The 25,393-nt window shown below is 43.1% G+C and overlaps 1 protein-coding gene across 2 annotated transcripts in view; it reads left to right on the plus strand.

Annotated features, from left to right (window-relative positions):
* Positions 1-25,393, plus strand: part of man2a1 (mannosidase, alpha, class 2A, member 1) — a 235,528-nt gene that overhangs the window by 183,531 nt on the left and 26,604 nt on the right. For both annotated transcript variants that reach the window (XM_068029802.1, XM_068029801.1), the window contains exons 17-18: positions 8,635-8,768; positions 21,789-21,930. In XM_068029802.1, coding sequence (XP_067885903.1) covers positions 8,635-8,768; positions 21,789-21,930 — 276 coding nt within the window. The remainder of the gene's footprint in view (positions 1-8,634; positions 8,769-21,788; positions 21,931-25,393) is intronic.

A 25,393-nucleotide genomic window follows, 5' to 3' on the forward strand; every position in this document is an offset into this window, starting at 1 on the left:
AAGTCAGGAGTGTGATTGAATACTCTCCACTTGCCTGGATGGGTGCAGCTCCAACAATACTGAAGAAGCTCGACACCATCCAGGACAAAGCAGCCCACTTGATTGGGACCCCATCCACAAACATTCACACCCTCCACCACCGACACACAGTGGCAGCAATGTGTACCATCTACAAGATGCACTGCAGCAACACACCAAGGCTCTTTAGACAGCACCTTCCACACTTGCAACCTCTACCACCTAGACGGACAAGGGCAGCAGATGCATGAAAACACCACCACCTGCAAGTTCCCTTCCAAGCCACACACTATCCTGACTTGGAACTATATTGCCATTCCTTCACTGTCACTGGGTCAAAATCCTGGAACTCCCTTCCTAACAGAAAAGGATGGAGGATATCTTGGGTAAAAAAAATCAGGGTGCAGTTTGGAGGGCAGCAGATAATGAAGATTTTAAAGGAGGTGCCAGAGGAAGTGAGAAAGAGGCCAAGGTGTGACTTGGAGATAAAGATCACACTGCTATTATAGGGGTTTGAACAGGGAAAATGGTGGAAAGTATAAGGCATGTGGAAAGGCATTGGTAAAGGCAAGGTCTGGGCACCTATGAACCATAGCCGAATGTCAATAATAGCATCCGCAATGAAGTTATCCATGACAATAACCTTGTTTATGAAGGAACAGACTTTCTGGAAGGAAATTTGGACAAGGGTGGTAAATGTTGATCTACTGGCAGAGTCTAAAGGAGCAGTGGTGGATGGGTTGAATGGGAAGAAAAGAAAGTTGGTGGTGATAGCCCCCATGGGGTGCGCTCGGGAGGATGGTTGGTAAGAGAAGAGGAAGCAGCAGTTGGGGTTCTGCTCATAAGGCAGCAATGGGTGCCTTTTGGAGAATACCATGAGAGGCATAGAGACCATTTTCAAAGAGAATTTAAACTTGGGATAGCAATATGATATTAAGAAGGCAGAAGTGTACTGATGAGTAAGGAAAGGGATTTGCAAGGCAAAGGGAGGGGAGAAATGAAAGGTGGTTATGACCTGGTGAAAGGAAGGAGAGGAGAAAACAACTGAGATTAAAAAAAGGGGAAGATAGAAGTACTTGGCCCAGGTCCAGAGAGACAGATAAAATGTGCATATGAATAGATGCAAAAGGAATTGAGGTTACATAGGCATGGTAGAAACCAAGTGAGATATAGTGACCGTAAACAAAGGAGATAAGATGCAATTCAGAGTTTAAGTCGGAAGCCCTTTGGCAAGATGAATGTGACTTGCATACAGACTTGTTCATCCCTAAACCAGTGTCCAGGTTCAGAGACAGTTGTGGACTGAATCCAGGAGCCATATGAAGAGCAGTGTATGAGTTGAGGCAATGATAGAGGTTGTGCAATGGAATCAGAAGGCTGAGGACAAGTGGAAAATTGACCAAAGATCATTCAGTATCGTGGAAGCCACACCCAAAGCAGATAACATTACTGTCATGTAAGTGCCAGGCAGTGACCATCTTCACCAAGAGAAGGCCCAACACCACAACCTCAGGGCAGTTGGGGATAAACAGAAAATGTGAGCTAGCCAGCATCACCTATATCCCAGGAAATTTTTTAAATAACTTGTTGCCTAACGGTTTCTGTTTTCATCTTCTTACTAGCAATATGTTTGGAAATACTTGACATTTATTTTAATATTCTCTGCTTTCCTAACCTAATTTTCTATTTCCCCTGACTGCCTGGATTCCTTATTCACTTGTTCCATGTAATAATCTTAATATTTGTCTTGGGTTTTTGCATGTTTTCTGTTCAGATATCAGTGCTATCTGGATGAAATCAGCAGAAATAGAGCAAAAGATTGCACATTTACCGCTGACCCATGCCAATTCCTTAGACAACTTTTAAGCTCTTCCACTGTTTGCTGTGCATGCCTGCAGACCACGCATTGAAGCTGCAACTTACAATTGAAATGTTTTAGTCAGGCTTAATGCAGCAAATCAGTGTAACATTGTAGCTTATGTCATATGGTCAGTTACTGACATACAAGATGGGCTGCAGGTTAGACACATATGTATGTGTTCCTTCAATTCGCAACAACTCAAGACTACTTCACTAATCGCAAGAGCAAGATGGCATGTAATATAAGGGAACAGTCTCAAACTAGCGTAAAGCCCAGAAATTACAAGCCTTTGGTTCCTTTTGAAGAGTCCACTGTAGGCACCTTCATCTATAATAGAATCAAGGAAGTAGAGAAAAGTAAAGGAAGATCAATCTGGCGTAAGCTCAGAGTTTCTTTTATCACTCTTCTCACTCATTCTAACACACATACTCACCCACAGGTATCAAACACCATACAGTTATCCTACAATGTAACCTCTATTTTAAAGTGTTTTTGAAGCCAGAATCATAACATTTTTCCTTTTTATCTTTATGAATCTAGAAAAATTGACCACCAGCATAGGTGATGGCTCAGAACAGGATGGCATCTCACATTACCTTGCATCCTTCTTGCTAATATTTGCAAGTATAGCTATACAAATAGCTAATTTTCTCTATCGTTGATAGTTAGGTGTTCTAGGACATGCAAATACATTTGATAGCATAATTGCAGATAATCCAGCTCTGGTACCAGATAATCTCACACATCCATCTGATCTCGCTGGTATAATTCCATTCATCTTGGACCACTTTAACAATTAAGTACTGTATTTGGAGTGCTGTAAAATTCCCATAATTAATTTTATGTTGCCTTGCCATCTAGGATTCTGTGTCTTACAGCAGTATTATCGTTGACGGAGTTGCGGTGATTTAGATTTTAAGACTCTTTCTTATTCCCGGTTCTTTTATAATTTTCCTGTTGAAGTCTTGTAAATGCTTTATTTACAATCGCATTTGTGGTCATGCATTATCCAGCTGCTTGTCTTTCTACATGAACATTTCTTACATATTTCAGTGCCAAAAAGCACTAAAAAAAAAACCTTTAAAAAAAAATGAAAATCCCAAAATATTTTCTCTGCTCCTTTAAGAGCTATTGCGCATGACTTTCCCTTTACATCCACTCCAGATGAGCAAGCAGATGACTTTATGATGACAGGAAGATTATGCATAGTGCAAATCAAAACAATTTTATATCTGATTACCCCATCCTCACATACTAGCTGGAAGATGCACCATGTCTATTTTAGAGACTCGCCTTTCAATACTGATGCCTTTAAGAATGATTAGAGAAGAAAATTAAGAATGATTCTGGGACTAAGGGTTAATAAGAAGAGACTACATTTTTGGTTTAGGAACATAAGAAAAAGGAGCAGAAGTAAGCCATTTGGCCCCTCGAACCTGCTCTGCCATCAATAAGATCAGGGCTCTTTCAATTATTAGAAAATATTTCCAGGGACTTTTTCAGAATTTTGACTTTTCAAAAACAGGTAAAAATAAATATTTTTAAAGTTAAAGGGAAATTGGGGAAACACTGAGTGTTAAGAATGTTAAAAGGTAAATTAAAATTATTTTAAAGAAAACTGGAATAAAAGGTGATAATTAGCACATCATTTTATTTGACAACCTAGTGAAGTATTAATAAAACCCTCCTTCCCCCAAGCTACTGTGAGGTTTTGTTGGAACTGCCCTGAGGGTTCCACTTTTGAGTTCCCTCCCAGAAAAAGCATGAGCCTTGGGTTGCCCTTTGATGGATAGCAGATATTCTGCACACGCAGATTTCATCAACTGGTTCTTAGTTGCCCGGAGGCAGTTGAAAGCCATCCTGATGCACAATGCTGGCTTTGGTTATGGCTCCAGTTCGTAATGACATCAGAAATTTCAGTTTTTAACTGGCATGTAATCAACAGCTCACTTTTCTTCACATACAATGAGCTGATTGTGAAATCCAACACTGCATGCTGTTGGCTATATTTTTATGAAAATAGTGTTTTCATTTCATGGAAAGGATTTTTTTTTAGATTAAATAATATGAGATATGAACAAAAATTCAGTGGTCTGTTATCAAATGTAGATAGTAGTGGGGGACAATCTTTAAAACATTGAAAAGTTTAGCTTTGTAAATATAAGGAGTCTTTTTGATTTAGGCTGTGAAATAAAATGAACAAGTATTGATCAGTACTGGAGATTGAAAGAAATGTTTTTTGCACCAGAGAATGCTAGACATGTGGAACCGATTCCCAGTAAAGCATTTGGGACTGAGATAGTTAACTTCTACAAAATGAAAATGGATGCCTAAAATTCACAGCTCCAACCAGGATGCACTTATACGTGACCTCCAGCACTTACCTTAACCAAAATAGGTGGGTTCAGAAAGAGGTGCATTGCGGGTACCCGTATGCCCTAGGAGGCTGCAAACTGAAGCAGTGTGGGTCAGGGCATTGGGAATGCCCTCCACTGTCTGCTCCAGAAAGATGTGCACATTTTCCCCATGAGAATGGAAGTTCTGCAGTGAACAGTATGGAACCTGCCCAGGCCACTTTTAATTGGGCAAACAGCACACTAAAGTGAAAAGCAACTAAAGGCAAGGAATTAATCTTGAGTCATGTATAAATGCATTTACAAAATTTCAGGGCTATAATGAAGTTCGCATATGTTAGCAGTACAACCTTAATGTCTTTCTTGGCCACTGAATTTGGAATATGACAACGTTGATGCACAGATGTATCTGTTCGATTCCACTATTGATGCAAGGGGCCACATCTCAAGTCCATGGAGAACTTGGATCTCTTCTTCCTTCATAGATTTCCAGTCCTGTCAACAATAATGTCTGAGCCGGAATTACCAAAATCAGATGATTTAGTCGTTTAGCTCATTTCCTGTTTGTGGAACCTTGTGCACAAATTGGCTGCCATATCTCACTGTATTTCAACAGTGACCACAGTTAAAAAGTAATTAATTGGCCTTGAAGCACATTAGAGTGTCCTGAGGTTGTAAAAGGCACAATATAAATGAAAGTTCTTACTTTCTTTACAAAGATTTGACTGTTACATGAACTTCTGTTTCTGTACCCAGTTTGCTCTTAGCGCATTCATTTGTTTACAGTCTTATTGATCCTACTCAGCAGCAGAATGAGGCTCTGGGGTTCACAAAGGTTGCAGGATTTCCAAAATCCAAAATGTTTTCTTTTCCAGTGCTTCCACCCTCTAATAAATTACATCTCCCCAGAGATCGACATTGATAATCATTGATAACTTGACCTTATATGATCACCAGTTACTACAAGAACTATCTGCACACACAGATGTCAAAAGGGTTTATCATTTTACTGGCTTACACAAATGCCTATGCTCTAATTAGCAAGCATCCCATAGTGCCTCTGAAGTGATTTCTTACATACTGTACTACTGCTACCCCATTATTTTTAACATGTGAGGTGGAAGGCTGTTGTGTTTCAGATGAGAGCTCATCAGGTGATGAAGATTGATGATCTCTAGGAGCTTGGGCCTGAGAGGATCCAGTTTCAGACTGAAACATTTCAATGGCTGCTAGGACGATCTGGCCCAGCCGGCTTGCTGGCACCAGGATGTGCATTGGTTGAGGGGCTGACAAGGATGCAGGCATGTTGCCATCCTGACTGTGGATAACACATTCCACTTGCAGAGCATAGCTATCTCATCTATGGCACTGTGGCTCAGAACTCCCACTGATCTGCAGGAGAGCAGACATTAGTGATCCAATTGAAGGCCCAACCAGTTCAGTCTCTCAGTCCAAGGTGGATTGACAGTGGAGCCCAAATGCTGCACTGTGGTGACACAGACTCCTACAAAGCTACAGCTGCAGTATGCATTGAAATGACCACATGCTCTAGGGCTGACAACATGTCGATAGAATCCTCCAGCATATTACAATTGCTGCCAGGCAGGTAGTTCAATATATTCAGCAATTGCTGGTGCACTGAAAGCACTTTTCTTTTAAAAGCTCAGCCCCTAAAATGTGCATTTCTGCCCTCACTGTAGATGTAGAACCTGAGCTTGCCTTCCAGTGAGCCATTTCCTGTCCTGTCCTTTCCACTTACACCTGCTTCTGCTCACATGCTCTGTGAATCACCCTGTGTAGACAACTCTAACTCACTGTTTTTTTTATTCATTCATGGGATGTGGGCGTCGCTGGCCAGGCCAGCATTTATTGCCCATCCCTCATTGCCCATGAGAAGGTGGTGGTGGGCTGCCTTCTTGAACCGCTGCAGTCCATGTGGGGTAGGTACACCCACTGTGCTGTTAGGAAGGGAGTTTTTCCATTCTTTTTTATTGACTTTGTAGCAGTTAGATACAACTGAGTGGCTTGCTAGGCCATTTCAGAGGGCATGTAAGAGTCAACCATATTGCTGTGGGTCTGGAGTCACATGTAGGCCAGACCAGGTAAGGACAGCAGATTCCTTCCCTAAAGGACATTAGTGAACCAGATAGGTTTTAACAACAATCGACAATGGTTTCATGGCCATCATTAGACTAGCTTTTTAATTCCAGATTTATTAATTGAATTCAAATTCCACCTTCTGCTGTGGTGGGATTTAAACCCATGTCCCCAGAGCAATACCCTGGGTCTCTGGGTTACTAGTCCAGTGACAATACCACTACCCCACCGCCTCCCCTGTACTACTCAGCCTACCAATATTTGTGCTGGTGCTTGGGATGGTATGAGTGACTGTGCATCTTCATGAGGGCTGTTCCTTTCCACCTGCACAGCTGCAGGGCCCAAGTCATTTCAAGGACCTTGATCTGGAGTACTGTGTACAGTACTGGTCTCCTTATTTAAGGAAGGATGTAAATGCATTGGAGGCAGTACAGAGAAGGTTTACTAGACTAATACCTGGAATGGGCAGGCTGTCTTACAAGGAAAGATTGGACAAGTTGGTTTGTATCCACTGGAATTTAGAAGAGTAAGAGGCGACTTGATTGAAACATAAGATCCTGAGGAGTATTGACAGGGTGGATGTGGAAAGGATGTTTCCCCTTGTGGGAGAATCTAGAACTAGGGGTCACTGTTTAAAAATAAGGGGTCGCCCATTTAAGACAGAGATGAGAAGAAATTTTTTCTCTGAGGGCCAAGAATCTTTGGAATTCTCTTCCTCAAAAGGCGGTGGAAGCAGAGTCTTTAAATATTTTTAAGGTAGTGGTAGATAGATTCTTGATAAGCAAGGGTTTGGAAGGTTATCGGGGGGTAGGCGGGAATGTGCAGTAATCAGCTGAGCCATGAACTTATTGAATGGTGGAGCAGGCTCAAAACACCAAGTGGCCAACTCCTGCTCCTAATTCGTATGTTCCTATGACCTAGAAAAAGGGCATAGGGACAAGGATTAGCGCATAAGGGTAAGCAGAAGCAGATGGGTGGTAGTGAATTAGAATCCCAGGTTGTCTCACTATGGGCTGAATTTTACCAGCCCTATGGCAACGGGCTGGGAGGGGGAGGCTGGTAATATGGTGGAGGAAGGAGGCACCATGGCATATTACCAATAGTGAGAACCTCACGCCGCAGCTGTCCACCAATGGCCAATTAAGCCACCTAAGTGCCCAATTAAGAGCCACTTCCCACCTCTGGTATTTTGCCCATGTCGTGAGGAGCTCTCTGCCGCATGGGGAGACAGTCAGGTAAACCCTGGCCGCCTCCCAGCGGATTCCTGAGCAAGCCCTCTTTTATGACTGCCCATGGCCCATGGAGGGCTCCTGCCACAACCCCCCCCGACCAGCCACAATGGCTGCCCCCACGGCTAAGCAGTTGCCGTTGGATATGCCCCCCCCCCCACCCACCCATCTCCACCGAATGCAGAGCCTGCAAGGCCCCAGCTTGCTTAGCAGAACTTACCTCATCTTCAAGGGTGCCTCGGCATTGAGGCACACTCTCCTTCATATTTCAGTCTCAGCAGTGCCCATCGCTAGCAGTGATGCCACCGAGGCTGCTGAGCTGCCAGCTCCTTGATTGGGCCAGCAGCTGTGGGATGCGGGCCGCCATTTTCAATTGGATGCGCTGTTAGTTTGGGAGCTTGAGCATTTTGGCCCAGCGATGGTGAAGGACCGGTGCTGTATTCCATGTCTGGATGGTTTGTGACTTGTTGGGGGAGCTTGGAGATGGTGGTGTACCCATATACCAGTTGCCCTTGTTCTTCTAGCTGGTAGAGGTCTCGACTTTGAAAGGTGCTGTTGAAGAAGCCTGGTAGCATTGCTGCAGTGCATCTTGTAGCTGGTATATATAATGTTATAAATGGTATATATAAGTTACAGATAATTAAGGAAAAAGTTTCAGGAGTATGGAGAAAGAGCAGGGGAGTGGATAGCTCGAATTGGATAGCTCAAAAAGAAGGCATGATGGGCCATATGGCCTCCTTCTGTGCTGTATGTACCTGTGATCTCAAAGGGCACTTACATATTTGTTTAAATTCACTCATAGGTAATTTTCATGCAGAATCACACTGTGCATGAAGATTTATGGGACTCCTGAGAAAATTGTCCATGCAAGGGTCAACCATCAGTGTGTTTTTCACTAATTGTTAAAAATAAAATTGTTATCTTCTAAAGGAATGCACAGCAGGCTTGTATATAAGATAGCATATACAAGATGATTCAGTGCTCGCTGTGGAGAAATTGTGCAACTGTCGAATCACCCCTATAATTTCTGTAAATTTGTGTATTCAACTTTAATTGCTTTTTCTTTCCAATACAGGGATTGATGGACTGTCACTGGAAATCTCTAATATTGTTGATATTAGAAGTGAAATAAATCAAGAAATTGCTATGAGGCTGACCACAGATGTCAAAAGCAACAATCAATTCTACACTGACCTGAATGATTTCCAGGTACCTACACTGTTTGAAATATATGCAAATATAAAAGCTTAAGGACAGTTTTGCCCAAATTACAGTACTGGTTAATCTTAAATGTTACTGAATATGATCTGTAGTTTGCTTTCAACAAACTTGTGATACATTGTCATGGTGGAATCTGTTGGCAGTTTTTATTTAAATTTTCACAGCACTCATTCTTTTGCTTCTTTTAAGGGTAAAATGCTGAGGAATTTTTGTTCTAATTTAATTGAACTGAGCATCTGTTTTCACCCGCTGTAGTTTTGAATGGAATTTTGGCTGTAATATTTGCAGATTACAGCATAAATACTGACCATAATTACTATCGTTACAGTATTCTGAGAGTTGTCAACAATATCCCCATATACAACAACGATTTAAAAAAAAGGAATAGCACAGGTCATTCTTTGTTGAATCAATTCATCCTCAACCAATAGGACTGAGTTTGTGATCATCGTATAGAACAAGTGTCATACTTTGATCTTATATTCAGTTGGCTCATGTGTCCAACTTACAAAAATTGGAAAATCTGATATAACTGTAAATAAGCTAACAACTCAAAAAGTAACATACAACTGAATAAACAATCCTGAATAAAGGCCGATGGCCAAGTCCACTGCTTTAACGTGACTGAATTGAATATTTTTTATAACATTGAATTATGGGATTTCTATTGCTGGCCTCACGCACGTATGGCACATGAAAAAATTTAGTTACATTGAGAGCATAGTGGGTCATGACCTAAACTGCAGCTATATAGAAGCATAGATTCTTACAGCACATGAGGAAGACATTTGGCCCATCATGCCTCTTTGAAAGAGCTATACAGTTAGTCCCACTCCCTTGCTCTTTCCCCTTAGCTCTGCAAATTTTTCCTTTTCAAGTGTATATTCATTCCTTTTTGAAAGTTACTACTGAATCTGTTTCCATCACCCTTTCAGGCAATGCATTCCAGATCAATAACTCGCTGTATAAAAATTCTCCTCCTCAAAGAAAAATATCTAGCCAGTTATGATAATTGGGGGGTGGGGGAGGGCTAAAACCCACTACAGTTAAATTTTTTGCTATGTTGGATTTAGAAGTATTTTGAGAGGGGAATTCAGCTCTGGTAGTGCAGTATATTCCATTTAAGGGGGTGGGGGGTTGGCTGTCTGGGAGCATATTGCTCCCCCAGAAAATTTTTAGCTTTGCTTTTTTTTTGGAGTATTTTGAAGTGTACCATGATTCTTTTTTACCAGGTTGCCTAGAAAAGAAAGTTTTTTTTAATCCAATGAAGTAGAAAATTTGTTATAACTATCAGGAAAGACTGAACAGATCGGGGCTCCTATTTGCAGAAAAGGGAAGGCTGAGGGAATGACCTGATAGAGGTTTTTAAGATAATGAAAGGATTTGATAGGGTAGCATTGGAGAAAATGTTTCCACTTATGAGGTAGACCAAAACTAGAGAACATAAATATAAGATAGTAACTAGTAAATCCAATAGGGAATTCAGAAGAAAGTTTGTAGTTGAGATGACTAACATTAGATGCATTTAAGGGGAAGCTAGATAAGCACATGAGGGAGAAAGAATAGAAGAATATTTTGAAAGGGTTAGATGAGGAAGGGTGGGAGCAGGCTTGTGTGGAGTATAAATGCCAACATAGATCTGCTGGGCGGAATAGTCTGTTTCTGTGCTGTGGACTTGGCATAACTCAATGTAATCAAGCAAATGGTAATGGAAAAAATTTCCTGTACATCACAGAATGTAATTGCATTGCAAATGTTACACCCTAAGCTACTTAGAAGCTTGAACAAGAAGTCAGCATAACAGAGTAACAGATGCTTTTTAAAATAATATAACATATGAACATACGAATTAGGAGCAGCAGTAGGCCACTCAGCCCCTGCCATTCAACAAGATCATGGCTGACCTGATTGTAATCTTGACTCCACATTCCTGTTTCCCCCAATAATCTTTCACCACCTTGCTTATCAAGAATCTATCTACCTCTGGCTTAAAAATATTTAAAGACTCTGCTTCCACCGCCTTTTGAGGAAGATAGTTCCAAAGACTCACGATTCTCCTAATCTCCTAAATGGACTGTCTTAAATAGTGACCCCTAGATCTAGATTCTCCCACAATGAGAAACATCTTTTCCACATCCAACTTGTCAAGACCCCTCAGAATCTTATATATTTCAATCAAGTTGCCTCTTACTCTTCTAAACTCCAGCAGATACAAACCTAGCCTGTCCAACCTTTTCTCATAAGACAACCCATCCATTCCAGGTATTAGTCTAGTAAACCGTCTCTGAATTGCTTCCATTGTATTTACATCCTTCCTTAAATAAGGAGACCAGTACTGTATACAGTACTCCAGATGTGGTCTCACCAATGCACTGTATAACTGAAGCATAACCTTCCTACTTTTGTATTCAATTCCCTTTGCAATAAGCAATAACATCCTATTAGCTTTCCTGGTTACTTGCTGAACCTGCATACTAACCTTTTGCGATTCATGCACTAGGACTCCCAGATCCCTCTGCATCTCAGAGCTCTGCAGTTTCTCACCATTTAGATAATATGCTTCGTTGTTATTCTTCCTGCCAAAATGGACAATTTCACATTTTCCCACATTATACCCCATTTGCCAGATCTTTGCCCACTCACATAACCTATCTATAGCCCTTTGTAGCTTCCTTATGTCCTCTTCACAACTTACTTTCCTACCTGTGGACAAATGCGATTTAATTAAGGAAAATCAGCATGGATTTCTTAAGGGAAAATCATGTTTAACTAATTTACTGGAGTGTTTTGAGCAGGTAACAGAGAGGGTTGATGAGGGCAATGCTGTTAATGTAGTGTACATGGACTTTTAAAAGGCATTTGATACAGTGCCACACAACAGACTTGTGAGCAAACTTATAGCTCATGGAATAAAAGGGACAGTAGCAACATGGATACCAAATTGGCTGAGTAACAGAAAACAAAGAGTAGTGGTTAATGGATGTTTTTCGGGCTGAAGGAAAGCTTATAGTGGAGTTCCCCAGGGATCAGTGTTGGGACTCTTACTTTTCCTGATATATATTAATGACCTAGACCTTGGCGTATAGGGCACAATTTCAAAGTTTGCAGATGATACGAAACTTGGAAGCATTGTGAACTGTGAGGAGGATATCGTAGAACTTCAAAAGGACATAGACAAGTTGGTGGAATGGGCAGACAGGTGACAGACGAAGTTCAATGCAGAGAAATGTGAAGTGATTCATTTTGGTAGGAAGAACATGGAGAGACAATATAGAATAAAGGGTACAATTCTAAAGGGGATGCAGGAGCAGAGGGACTTCATTGAAGGTGGTAAGTCAGGTTGAGAGAGCAGTTAATAAAAGCATATGGTACCCTGGGCTTTATTAATAGGGGCATAGACTACAAGAGCAAGGAAGTTATGTTGAACTTGTATAAGACACTAGTTCGGCCTCAGCTGGAGTATTGCGTCCGGTTCTGGGCGCCATACTTTAGGAAAGACGTGAGGGCATCAGAGAGAGTACAGAAAAGATTCATGAGAATGGTTCCAGGGATGAGGAATTTCAGTTATGAAGATAGATTGGAGAAGTTAGGACTGTTTTCCTTGGAGGAGAGAAAGCTGAGAAGTGATTTGATAGAGGTATCCAAAATCGTGAGGGGTCTGGACAGAGTAGATCGAGAGAAACTATTCTCACTCGTGAAAGGGTCAAGAATGAGAGGGCACAGATTTAAAAGTATTTGGTAAGAGAAGCAAAAGTGACATGAGGATAAACTTTTTCACGCAGCGAGTGGTTAAGGTCTAGAATGCGCTGCCTGAGAATGTGTTGGAGGCATGTTCAATTGAAGCATTCAAAAGGGAATTAGACAGTTATATGAAAAGGAAGAATGTGCAGTATTATAGGGAGAAGGCAGGGGAATGGAACTGAGCGAATTGCTCTTTTGGAGAGCCAGTGCGGACACAATGGGCTGAATGGCCTCCTTCTGCACTGTAATTATTCTTTATGTCATCAGCAAATTTAGCAACCATACCTTCGGTCCCTTCATCCAAGTCATTTATATAAACTAAATAAAAAGTTGAGGCCCCAGCACTGATCCCTGTGGCATACCACTTGTTATATCTTGCCAACCAGAAAATGATCCATTTATGCCTACTGTGTTTCCTGTTAGCTAACCGATCTTATTTCCATGCCAATATGTTACCTCTTACACCATGAGCTTTTATTTTCCTTTGATGTGGCATCTTATCAAATGCCTTCGGGAAATCTAAGTGCAGTACATCCACCGGTTCCCCTTTATCCACAGCATGTTATTTCTTCAAAGAACTCCAATAAGTTGGTTAAACATGACTTCCCTTTCACAAAACCATGTTGACTAACTGATTACCTTGAATTTTTGTAAGCGCCCTGCTATAACGTCTTTAATAATAGCTTCTAACATTTTCCCCAAGACGTATGTTAACCTGCCTGTGGTTTCCTGCTTTCTGTCTCCCTTCCTTTTTGAATGAAGGAGTTACATTGGCTGTTTTCCAGTCTATTGGAATCTTCCCCGAATCTAGGGAATTTTGGAAAATTAAAACCAACACATCAACTATCTTGCTAGCCACTTCTTTTAGGACCCTAGGATGAAGTCCATCAAGACCCTGGGACTTGTCAGCCTGCGGATCCAACAATTTGCTCAGTACCACTTCCCTGGTGATTGTAATTTTCTTGAGATCCTTTCTTCCTTCCATTTCCTGATTTCCAGCTACTTCTGGGATGTTACGTAGTGAAGACCGAATTGAATGTATCTAGTTTATGGTCTGAACTCAGCTTGTGATAAACAAGATTATTTTGCAACTCATGAGCGTTTACCATTTAGTTTTAGCTCTCTTTTAAAGGCACAATATTGATCAGGAGAGCAAAAGCTCAAGTTCCAACACACAATCAACAAATATGCAATGTTACATCAAAGGTTAGTCTGTCAAGTGTGTCAGAGTGGTAGAGAGATCCATCCAGGCAATGAACAACAGAAAAAACACAGCTCTCCTCCCTAAAATATGAATTAAGAATAAAGGTTTTTTTTTACATTCCCAATTGCTTGATGTTTTGGTGGTTCTTCATCACAATAGAATGTGTTTTGTTTCCCATCTGCCTTTACTATCTACCTTTACCAATTAATGAAAGCAGCCCATCAGCAGTTTTTTGTACCACTAACAATGGGCAATAAATACCCAGCTTGCCAACAATGCCTATATTCCAAGAATGATTTTTCTTTTTAAAATCAATGTGGGGATGTTGAAGCCTTCAAGAATTAAGGTGGCACTCATTATAATGATGTTCTTGAAGGACTCTTTTCTGATTTCTTTTCTGTTACAATTGCAAGAGGTATTGGGCCCAGACCTGTCACTTTTTCATGCGCTGTTTTAGAAGGGGTTAGAAGGATTTAACCGAGTGTAGCATCAGGAGCCCTGGCAGAATTGACATCAATGCGAATCAGGGGGAAAACTCGCCACTGATTGAAGTCATACCTAGCACAAAGGAAGATGGTTGTGGTTGTTGGAGGCCAAACATCTCAGTCCCAAGACATCACTGCAGAAGCTCCTCAGGGTAGTGTCCTAGGCCCAACCATCTTCAGCAGCTTCATCAATGACCTTCCCTCCACCATAGGATCAGAAGTGGGGATGTTTGCTGATGATTGCACAAGGTTCGGTACCATTCTCAACATATGGGGCCCGGTGGTCGAATTAATGTGACCATCTGGAGACTGTAATTGATCACTATTATAGATTCCATCCCTCTCCCTGGCAATTATCTGAGGTTAAACCAGACTGCTCACAATCCTGGTGTCATATTTGACCCCAAATTGAGCTTCCAACCACACATCTGTGCCATCACTACAACTGCTTATCTCCAGCAACGTAACGTTGCCTGACTCCTCCCCTGCCTCAGTGTATCTGCTGCTGAAACCCTCATCCGTGACTTTGTTATCTCAAGACTTGACTATTCCACTCATGCTTCTGGCTGGTCTCCCACATTCTACCCTCCATTAACTTAGGATCATTCAAAACACTGCTATCTCTATCTTAACTTGTACCATGTCCCATCCACCCATCATCTCTATGCTCACCGACTTACGTTGGCTCCCAATTGAGCAACACCTTGATTTTAAAATTCCCATCCTTGTTTTCAAATCCATCTATGGCCTCAACTCGCCCTATCTCTGTAATCTCCACAATCCTCTAATACCAGCCTCTTGAACATTTCCAATTTCAATCATTCCACCATTAGTGGCCAGGCCTTCAGCTGCCTGGATCCTAAGGTCTGAAATTCCCTTGCTAAACTGTAATGAGTTCCTTTTATGTTGTCTGATGCAACATGAATGAGGAAATGCGTGGAGTCCATCTGGTTGAAGATCTCAAACAGGTTTATTACGGCTAAACTAATCTATACAGTACAGAGCTAATGATTTATTGAACTTTCCTCTAGGTGTTACAGTTGCAGAGTGACTCTGGCTCTGAGTCACATGACTGCATCCTGGTACTTAGCTCATTAGCATACTAAAATCTTAATGGGATATCACTCTTAAAGGCAATCACACAACATCCCCTTTCTAAAGATAAGTCCCATATTCTAAAAGTAAAAATGCATAAAATTAGATAACATCAAAATTATTTACACAGGGATAGATATTGTGAAATTTATAAGTATAAAGGCTCAAAAGTCCATAAATTATTTTGGTGGTTTGACAACTCTTGCTTGGAGAATTTGTGTCTCATTGGTTGCTGTTCATAGAGTCATAGCAAGGTACAGCACTGAAACAGGCCCTTCGGCCCACCGAGTCTGTGCCGACCAGCAAGCACCCATTTATACTAATCCTACATTAATCCCATATTCTCTACCACATCCCCACCATTCTCCTACCACCTACCTACACTAGGGGCAATTTACAATGGCCAATTTACCTATCAACCTGCAAGTCTTTGGCTGTGGGAGGAAACTGGAGCACCCAGTGGAAACCCATGCAGTCACAGGGAGAACTTGCAAACTCCGCACAGGCAGTACCCAGAACTGAACCCGGGTCGCTGGAGCGGTGAGGCTGCGGTGCTAACCATTACGCCACTGTGCTGCCCTGTTCTTTCTGAAGTTTCTCCCTCTCTGCATTCAGTTTCTGTTCCTCTGCCTTCAGCCTGCTAACATACTCTGTTGCTTTTCTCAAGATGACCACTTTTGAGGCCTTGTCATTCTTGGAAGTTTCTAGCACCTCATCTCGAACAGTCAATAGACAATGCTTCAATTCATTCCTCCTCTGCCTGTTCAGGACATTGCATGTCCTTCGCCTTGCCTCTCCTCATCCTCCACGTCTGAAGGCTTGGGGCTCAAAGTCGAGGACCTGTTGGGGGAGGAGTACTTGGTCTCATGGAGGTACCTATCCATTCTCGCTTGTTGTGGTGCTGCCGGTTCTCTAGAGCACAGAAGTGAAGGCGAGGCCTAGTTGTGCTGTTGCTGGATTTCCAGACTGCACCGTGTGATGTTGGTCAAGAGCCTGTGAGTGGGTTCCGGTCCTTGGAGATTTCTCCTTGGCAACGCTCTTGTTGAGAGTTATGATGTCGAGGTCCTTACACCCTGGTAGTCCTGCCATTGCTGGTCCATTCATGTCTACAAGGTAGAATGTTTGTGGTTTTCGTGCTGACTTGGCATAGCTGCATTCCATTGTTCATGTGCCACTGCAAGGAATGGGTGACCCATTGTATGCAGATAACTTGACAGTTGTCCGTTGTATCATTGATTTTCTACAACTGTGGTACATAGCTTTGAGTATTCAGACTGGTAGGATATTTGCACTAGCGCCAATGTCAATCTTGACCCTGAGTGTATGTTTGCCAGCTTTCTTTGGGTACATGATGTTAATAGTGGCGAAAGCTTCCAGTTATTTGATTTCATCAACGTGATGTGTCAGGTTCACAATGTGGAATGCCTGGTCATCTTCTGGCTGAGAATTACTCCTCTTTGAGTCTAGTCTCAGGTCTGTTTTGCTGTGGACTTGGGTGTATCGGCTTGCGTTTACGCAGGTCTATGATGCTCTCCTTGCTGCTGTTGGCCTGTTTTCTGTTTGATTGTGTTCTACCGTAACTTCTGGATACATCTTTGGGGCCAGAATACCTGCATAGGAAGGGGCAGAACTCCTGCATAGGCAGGCCCTGTGTCCTTTTGCACCACACGCCTTGCACAGGTCTCGAAATGCAGGACAACGTTGCGGTGAGTGGGACCAACCACACTTACCACACAGCTTGCTTTCTCTTTTCGACCTGGGTATGATGCTGATACTGTTGGCTGCACCTAGTGCCTGCAGGTGCTGTTGTCCAGCTACAATGGCTTCCTATTTCCTGCCATCTCCTGGCGGTGCATTAATGTTGTGAGTTCCTTTTTTCCCCAAGGGGTCTTTCTGGAACATTTCAATGGCTGTTGATGCAATCACCAACTCCCATTTTTTTGTCTGACAGCGCAGCTTCTGAGAAATAGCATTTGTTGCCCTTACTAAGGCATCTACTGATGAACTGGTCTGTTGATTCCTGTGGCTGTTGCCTGTAAGTCATCAGTTCCAGGTGGTGAATTCGAAAATGCACTTTTGATCGGAGATGCTCTTCTAGCATTTTCCATATCTTTGTGGGGTCTTTCTGCTCTTCTTCAGATGAGCCAGAGGTATTGATTCTGTGCAATTCCTCATTTCCAACTGCTATTGATATTTTTATAGCCTGCTTTTCTGGTTCTGCAATCACTTGGTCTGTAAAGCATAACTGCATTCTTTGTTTGAAAAGTTGGAATTCAGATAGGAGATCCATGGCCTTCTGGATCATGCTGGGAAATTTGGTACCCACCTTCCTGCTGTTCTTTTGCTTAGAACTTGCTTTAAGATTCATTCTATGACTCTGCACTGCTTTCACTTTAAATAAAACACTCTTGGCTGCTTTGATTGACTGGAGCAGATGTTTGTAAGTGTTTGTCTGTTTATCCAGCTTCCAGCACTTAAGTCTTTCTGTTTATACAGCTGTTCACTAGGCATTTCAAGTGTTTTTTCTCTGCTACTAGAGTTTGTTTATACAGCTGTTCAATAGTCAAGTCTTCACACTTGTGTGGTTTTATGAGTTTTTTGAAACTTTGGCAGAGTGAATAAAAGCTCGTCACACTTGAGAGATTTAATGGTTTTTTATAGCTTCAGATGTGAACTGCATGAATGGAGGATTCCAGTGCTTTTTGCTGTCTTGTAATGGCGCCGACTTCGATCAGCCTGGGAGGGGAGCCTTTGAAAACAATCAGCCTGAGATGGGAATTGGGTTTTCCCTGTTTTTTCCTTTGACCCTTTAAAAAAAAAACGTTGCAAGCATCTCAAAGCTTTTTTTTTTAAACAGGGATTCCTGGCCCATTGGGATAGTGAGACAAACATATGAGCATACAAATTGGGAGCAGAAGTAGGCCATTCGGTCCCTTGAGCCTGCTCCACCATTCAGTAAGATCATGGCTGATCTCTTTGTGTCTCAAATTCCACACTCCCTCCTACCCCATTGCCTAACAAGAATCTATCTACCTCCGCCTTAAAAATTTTCAATGACCCCACCTGCACCACCACCTGAGGCAGAGAGTTCCGAAGTCGCACGACCCCCTTAGAGAAAAAAATTCTCTTCATCTCTGTCCTAAAAAGGCAACCCCTAATTTTAAAACCATGCCCCCTAGTTCTGGACTCACCCACAAGAGGAAACATCCTTTCCACATCCACCTTGTCAAGATCGTTCAGGATCTTATATACTTCAGTCAAGTCTCCCCTCACTCTTCGAAAGTCCAATGAAAATAAGCCCAGTCTGTCCAACCTTTACTCATAAGACAACCCGCTCGTTCCAGGTATCCATCCAGTAAACCACCTCTGAACCACCTCCAATGCATTTACATCCTTCCTTAAATAAGGAGATCAAAACTGCACACAATATTTGCGATGTGGTCTCACCAATACCCTGTATAACTGAGCATAACATCCTTACTTTTATTTTCAATTCCTCTCATAATAAAGGATAGCATTCCATTAGCCTTCTTACACTTTTTGTGACTCATACACTGGAACACCTAGATCCCTCTGCACCTCAGAATTCTGCAGTCGTTCTCCATTTAAGTAATACTCTGCTTTTTTATTCTTCCTGCCAAAGTGAACAACTTCACATTTTCCTACATTGTCCTCCATCTGCCAGATTTTTGCCTACTTGCTCAACCTATCTATATCGGTCTGCAACCTCCTTATGTCCTCTGCACAACATACTTTCCTACCTATCTTTGTGTCAACTGCAAATTTAGCTACCAAGCCATCACTCCCCTCATCTAAGTCATTGATATAAATTGTAAAAAGTTGACGCCCCAGCATAGACTCTTGTAGGACTCCACTTGTCACATCCTGCCAATCTGAAAAGGACCCATTTATGCATACTCTGTTTTCTGCCAGCCAGCCAATCTTCTATCCATGCTAATATGTTAACCCCTACACCTGGACCTGTGCTCCAGAACTTGCTGTGCTCCTAGCCAAGCTGTTCCTCTTCAGCTACAACACTGGTATCTACCTGGCAATGTGGAAAATTGCCCAGGTATGTCCTGTACACAAAAAGCAGGATAAATACAGCCCGGCCAATTACCGCCCCATCAGTCTACTCTCGATCATCAGTAAAGTGATGGAAGGTGTCGTCAACGGTGCCCAGGGCCACTCAGCTCCTGACCTCATTACAGCCTTGGTTCAAACATGGACAGGAGAGCTGAACTCCAGAGGTGAGGGGAGGGTGACTGCCCTTGACATCAAGGCAGCATTTGATTGATTATGGCATCGAGGAGCCCTGGCAAAACTGGAGTCAATGGGAATTGGGGAAAACTTTTTGGAATCATACCTAGCACAAAGGAATATCATTGTGGTTGTTGGAGGTCAATCATCTCAGCTCCAGGACATCACTGCAGGAGTTCGTCATGGTAGTGTCCTCGGCCCAACCATCTTCAGCTGCTTCATCAATGACCTTCCTTCAGTCATAACGTCAGAAGGTGGGGATGTTAGCTGATGTTTGTATATTGTTCAGCACCATTCGTGACTCCTCAGATACGAATCTGTCCGTGTAGAAGTTCAGCATAACCTGGACAATATCCAGGCTTGGGCTGATAAGTGGCAAGTAACATTCATGCCACACAAGTTCCAGGCAATGACCATCTTCGACAAGAGAGAATCTAACCATCTCCCCTTGACATTCAATGGCATTACAATCACTGAATCCCCCACTATTGACATCCTGGGGGTTACCATTGACCAGAAACTGAACTGGAGTAACCCTATAAATACCGTGGCTACAAGAGCAGATCAGAGGCTAGGAATCCTGCGGCGAGTAACTCACCTCCTGACTCCCCAAAGCCTGTCCACTATCTACAAGGCACAAGTCAGGAGGGTGATGGAATACTCTCCACTTGTCTGGATGGGTGCAGCTCCAACAACACTCAAGAAGCTCGACACCATCCAGGACAAAGCAGCCCACTTGATTGGCACCCCATCAACAAACATTCACTCCCTCCGCCACGGATGTACAGTGGCAGCAGTGTGTACCATCTACAAGATGCACTGCAGCAACGCACCAAGGCTCCTCAGGCAGCACCTTCCAAACCCGCGACCTCTATCACCTAGATGGACAAGGGCAGCAGATGCGTGGGAACACCACCACCTGCGTTCCCCTCCAAGCCACACACCATCCTGACTTGGAACTATATTGCCATTCCTTCACTGTCGCTAGATCAAAATCCTGGAACTTCCTTCCTAACAGCACTGTGGGTGTACCTAACCTACATGAACTGCAGCGATTCAAGAAGGCGGCTCACCACCACCTTCTCATGGGTAATTCGGGATGGGCAATAAATGCTGGCCTGACCAGTGATGCCCACATCCCATGAAATGAAGAAAAGAAACACCATGAGCTCCTACTTTGTGCAATAACCTTTTATGTGGAACCATGTCAAATGCAAAAAAGGTTCAGCATAACTTTCCTACCTTTGTACTTAATGCCTCTATTTATGAAGCCAAGATCCCATATGCTGTTCTCAGCACTCTCAATATGTCCTGCCACCTTCAAAGATCTATGCACACGCACCCCCAGGCCCTCGGTCATTGCACACTGTTTAGAATTGTGCCATTAAATCTATATTGCCTTTCCTTATCCCTTCCGCCAAAATGCATCACCTCACACTACTATATATTAAATTCCATCTGCCACTTGTCTGCCCATTCTGCCAGCCTATGTCATGTTGCTGTCAATTGATATCATCCTCACTGTTTGCCAATCCTCTAAGTTTGGTATTATTGGCAAATTTTGAAATTTTACTCAGTATTCCAATATTCAAGTCATTTATATATAGCAAAAAAGGCATTGGTCCTAGCCCTGACCCTTGGGGAACACCACTGTCTACCATCTTCCAGTCTGAAAAACAACCATTTCCCACAACTCACTGTTTTCTGTCCTTAAGCTAATTTTTTATCCAAGCTGACACTGACTCGGATTGTTGTTAAAAACTCATCGACTTCACTAATGTCTTTCAGGGGAGGAAATTTGCCGTTCTTTCCTGGTCTGGCTTACATGTGGCTCCAGACCCACAGCAATGTGGTTGACTTTTAACTGCCCTCTGAAATGGCATAGCAAGCCGCTCATTCGTATCAAACTACTACAGAAGGAAACACTGTTGTTATACCTACACCACATGGACGGCAGCAGTCCAAGTTATTGGTCACAGACCTGAAATGTTAACTCTGCTTCTCTCTCCACAGATGCTGCCTGACGTGCTGAGTATTTCCAACACTTTCTATTTTTATTTCAGCAGTGCAAGTAGGTAGCTCACCACCTCCTTCTCAAGGGCAATTGGGGATTGGCAATAAATGCTGGTCGGACCAGCGATACTTGCGTCCCAAGAACGAATTAAAAAACACTGATTTTAAAAAATGTACTTAAAGCTGACCAGGTTCAATTTATGATTCCAGATGCAGTCAAGGCAGACATTGAGCAAATTGCCTCTTCAAGCTAATTTTTATCCTCTGACGACAACTGCGTATATGCAGGACAGTGATGTTCGTTTGACCCTGCACTCGGCTCAGTCTTTGGGAGTCGCTAGTCTAAACAGTGGTATGTATTATTTACATTTTTTTCTTCTAAAGCTCAAACACCAGATAAGGAAAGAATTTGCAACAGTGTATTATGTATTATATAGTATTTACAGCATAGAAGCAGGCCGTTCAGCCCGACAGGTCCATGCTAGGTTATGCTCCACACACAAGCTTCCTCCTATCAGATTCTATCTGGATAGAGTGAAGGTGAAGGGTCTATTCACCTTAGCAGAGAGGTCAGTGATGAGGGAGCATAGATTTAAAGTGATTGGTAGAAAAATTGGAGGGGAGATAAAGAAAACCTTTTTCACCCAGAGGTTGGTGACAGTCTGGAACTCACTGTCTGAAAGGGTAGTTCAGGCAGAAACCCTCAACTCATTCAAAAGGAGTCTGGATATGCACCTCAGGTGCCCTAAGCTACAGGGCTACGGACCAAATGCTGGAAGGTGGGATTAGAACAGGTGGATCGTTTTTCGGCTGGCACAGACACGATGGGCCAAGTGGCCTCTTTCTGTGCCTTAAACTTTCTATGATTCTATGATCATATTCTATTCCTTTCTCTCTCATGTCTATCTGCTTCCCTGTCCTATTAAATGTCACCTAGTCATCTCAAGTATGCCTTTTAGTAGTCAGTTCTAGTCCCCCCCCCCTCCCCCCGCAATTGGAAATATCATCTCTACATCTATCAAACCTTTTCATTATCTTAATAAGGCTTTATCTTAATAAGTCAGGTCACCCCCTCAGTCTTATCCTTTATGGAAAAAAGAGCCCCAGCCTGTGTTTTTCCTGATAGGCATAACCTCTCAGTTCTGGAATCATTTTAGTAAAATTAAATTGCATCTTCTCCATAGGGGCTCAGTCTCAGGATAAGGGGTTGATCATTTAGGACTGAGATGAGTAGAAATTTCTGCACTCAGAGGATTGTGAATCTTTGGAATTGCTTACTTCAAAGGGTTATGGATACTGCATCATTGAGCATATTTAAGGATGGGTGTACAGATTTTTGATCTCTCAGGGAATCAAGGGATATAGGGAGCAGCTGGGAAAGTGGAGTTTAGCCAGAAGGTCAGCCATGATTGTATTGAATGGCAGAACAAGCTCAAGGGGCCAAATGCTCTACCCCTGCTCCTATTACTTTTATGTTCTTAAGTTCCAATGCCTTTTTATAATATGCAGATTAGAACTCTTCACAGTAGTCCAAGTGTGATGTAACCAAGGGTTTCTACAAGTTTAACGTAACTCCTCTGCTTTTCAATCTATCCCTGTAGAGATGAACTCTAGTGCTTTTTTTTTAATGGCCTCAGAGGTCCACTCCAGGGCTGGAATTTTAAGTTGGGCGGGTAGCCCTGCCCACCAGCCAAAAAGTCGGTGGCAAGCCCGCCTCCACCGGGCCTGAGGAGCCAGGCCAGGATTTTTCGCTCCCCCGGCCCTTATTTGGTCTTGGGCGGGACTTTCACCTCCTTGAGGCAAGAGGTCTCGCCTAATGGAGCTGCTGGCCAATCAGCGGGCTGGCAGCTGTTAGTTCCAGCAGCGCCACCTGGAGTGGTGGCCACTGCCGGGACCACACCCAGCCATTGGAGGCAAGAGGAAGGATGACCCCGGAACTCAGGTAAGTTTTTAGGGCCTCACAGGGGACAATCGGCTGGGCCCCGGTGTGGCAAGAGGAATTGGTTTGGGGGGGAGTGATGTGTTGTGAATTGGGGGTCATTGGGCGTTGGGGGTGTCCCTTCATGGGGCACAGGGTGCCCGATCAGGAGAGCGCCCCCCCCCCCAACTAGCCCGCAAGAAGGCCACCTGGTTTTACCAGGCAGCGTTTTTGGGGCCTTTGCCATCTGGCCACCGAAGGTAAAATACCCGCAGCAGCGGGAGGAGACCCTTAAGTGGTAGTTAATTTGCCACTTAAGGACCTTGGTTGTCCTTGGGCAGGCAGGCCGTTTCTCGCTGCTGCCGGCCCACGTAAAATTGCAGCGGGGGCAGGAGGGGGTCGTGAACGGTCACCCCGCCTCCCACTCAATTTTATGACCCCCCTGCCACCAGCCTACTTGTTGGAGGGGACGTAAAAGTCCGGCCCAGGACTTAGGATCTCACTTTGCAAGGATTTTACACCTTGCTCAGAAAGAACTTGCATTTAAGTTATTTTATTGTGTGTCTCGAATTTCCCAAAGCAATGAATTGCTATTGAAGTGTCGCTGCTATTGTGTAGGTCAGTGTGGCAACTATTTTGAACACTGCAACATCCCACAAACAGTAATGAGATGAATGAACAGTTAATCTGTTTTTGGTGATTGTGGTGGTTGAGAGATGAATATTGGTAAGGACACAATGAAAACTCCATGAATACTATCACTGGATCTTTAATGTCCTCATGAACCACAGGAACTCGTAAACAGGTTTATCATCTTATCCAAAGAATGGTTCCTGTGACAATGTAATACTCCCTCAAGTGCTTTCTGAACTCGGCTTTCATTGCCCACATTGATTGGGTTACACTTGGCATGGATGGACTTCTTTCCACCCTTGAGGTAACACCTGGCTCTGCAAACATTCACATTCCTTCACTTTGCCAGGGATTTGCTGCAGTCTGGGTTGGACACTTGCTGTAGCAGGTCTTAGGGGGTCTGCTGCAGTGCAAGGAAGGGGCACCTGTTAATTTTCTTTTGAAAAATTTAATAATGGGGCCTGTGCAGATCTCTGCAAGCTTTTGAAGAAGTACTACTTCTTCTCATGTCCTAAGGGGCCCCTCTACCAACTTCTGGGACCTAACTCTGATTCCAAGATCCAACATGTCAAGAATGTAAATGGAAGTAAACATGATGGGGGCCATTTTTCTCTCATTTAAATGTAGTTACCATTCATCCACCCATATATGGATGGGTGCAGTTTATTTTGTTGGGCTTGGCCAAGGGAATATTGAAAGAACTTGTTTAATATTCTGATACATCTTTCCTGGCAATGCTCAAAGTGAGTCAGATAGCATTGCTGTGGAGGGGAAAACCATGGATTTGGCAGAATTGTGGAGGATGACCCTGAAGTATGGCAGAATGGAGTGATGGAAAGTGAGGTTTGGTTCACTGGTGGATTCCTGGGGTGGGTGGCGGTGGATGGGAGGCGGTGGTGGGGGGGGATGGTAGTTTTGACCCCTGACCGGCAAGAACCAGCAGTTAGAATGTCGCAGAGTCTTACCTGCTGGCCTCCTGTCCGATCCTATTGACTGCAACTTTACAGAACAGGGAAACCTTCTTCTGTGCTACGTGTATCAGTGTAATGTACCATTTTCGGGGGTGGGCGGGGTGGTGAGGGTTTGACCCCACTTGCTTTCATTTGGACAGGTGATCAATAGGCTAATCGAAAATATTGTAAATAAACATTGCTACTTGTGCTGTAAATAACCCACTTTGAAAGTGTGTGAGGTTAATAAAGTTTCGTATAGGAATACAGTACACATAATCCATTAAAATCCATCTTTTATGCCTACCTTTATG

Source organism: Heterodontus francisci, chromosome 4, assembly GCF_036365525.1.
Source record: "Heterodontus francisci isolate sHetFra1 chromosome 4, sHetFra1.hap1, whole genome shotgun sequence".
In the NCBI taxonomy this organism is placed as follows: domain Eukaryota; kingdom Metazoa; phylum Chordata; class Chondrichthyes; order Heterodontiformes; family Heterodontidae; genus Heterodontus; species Heterodontus francisci.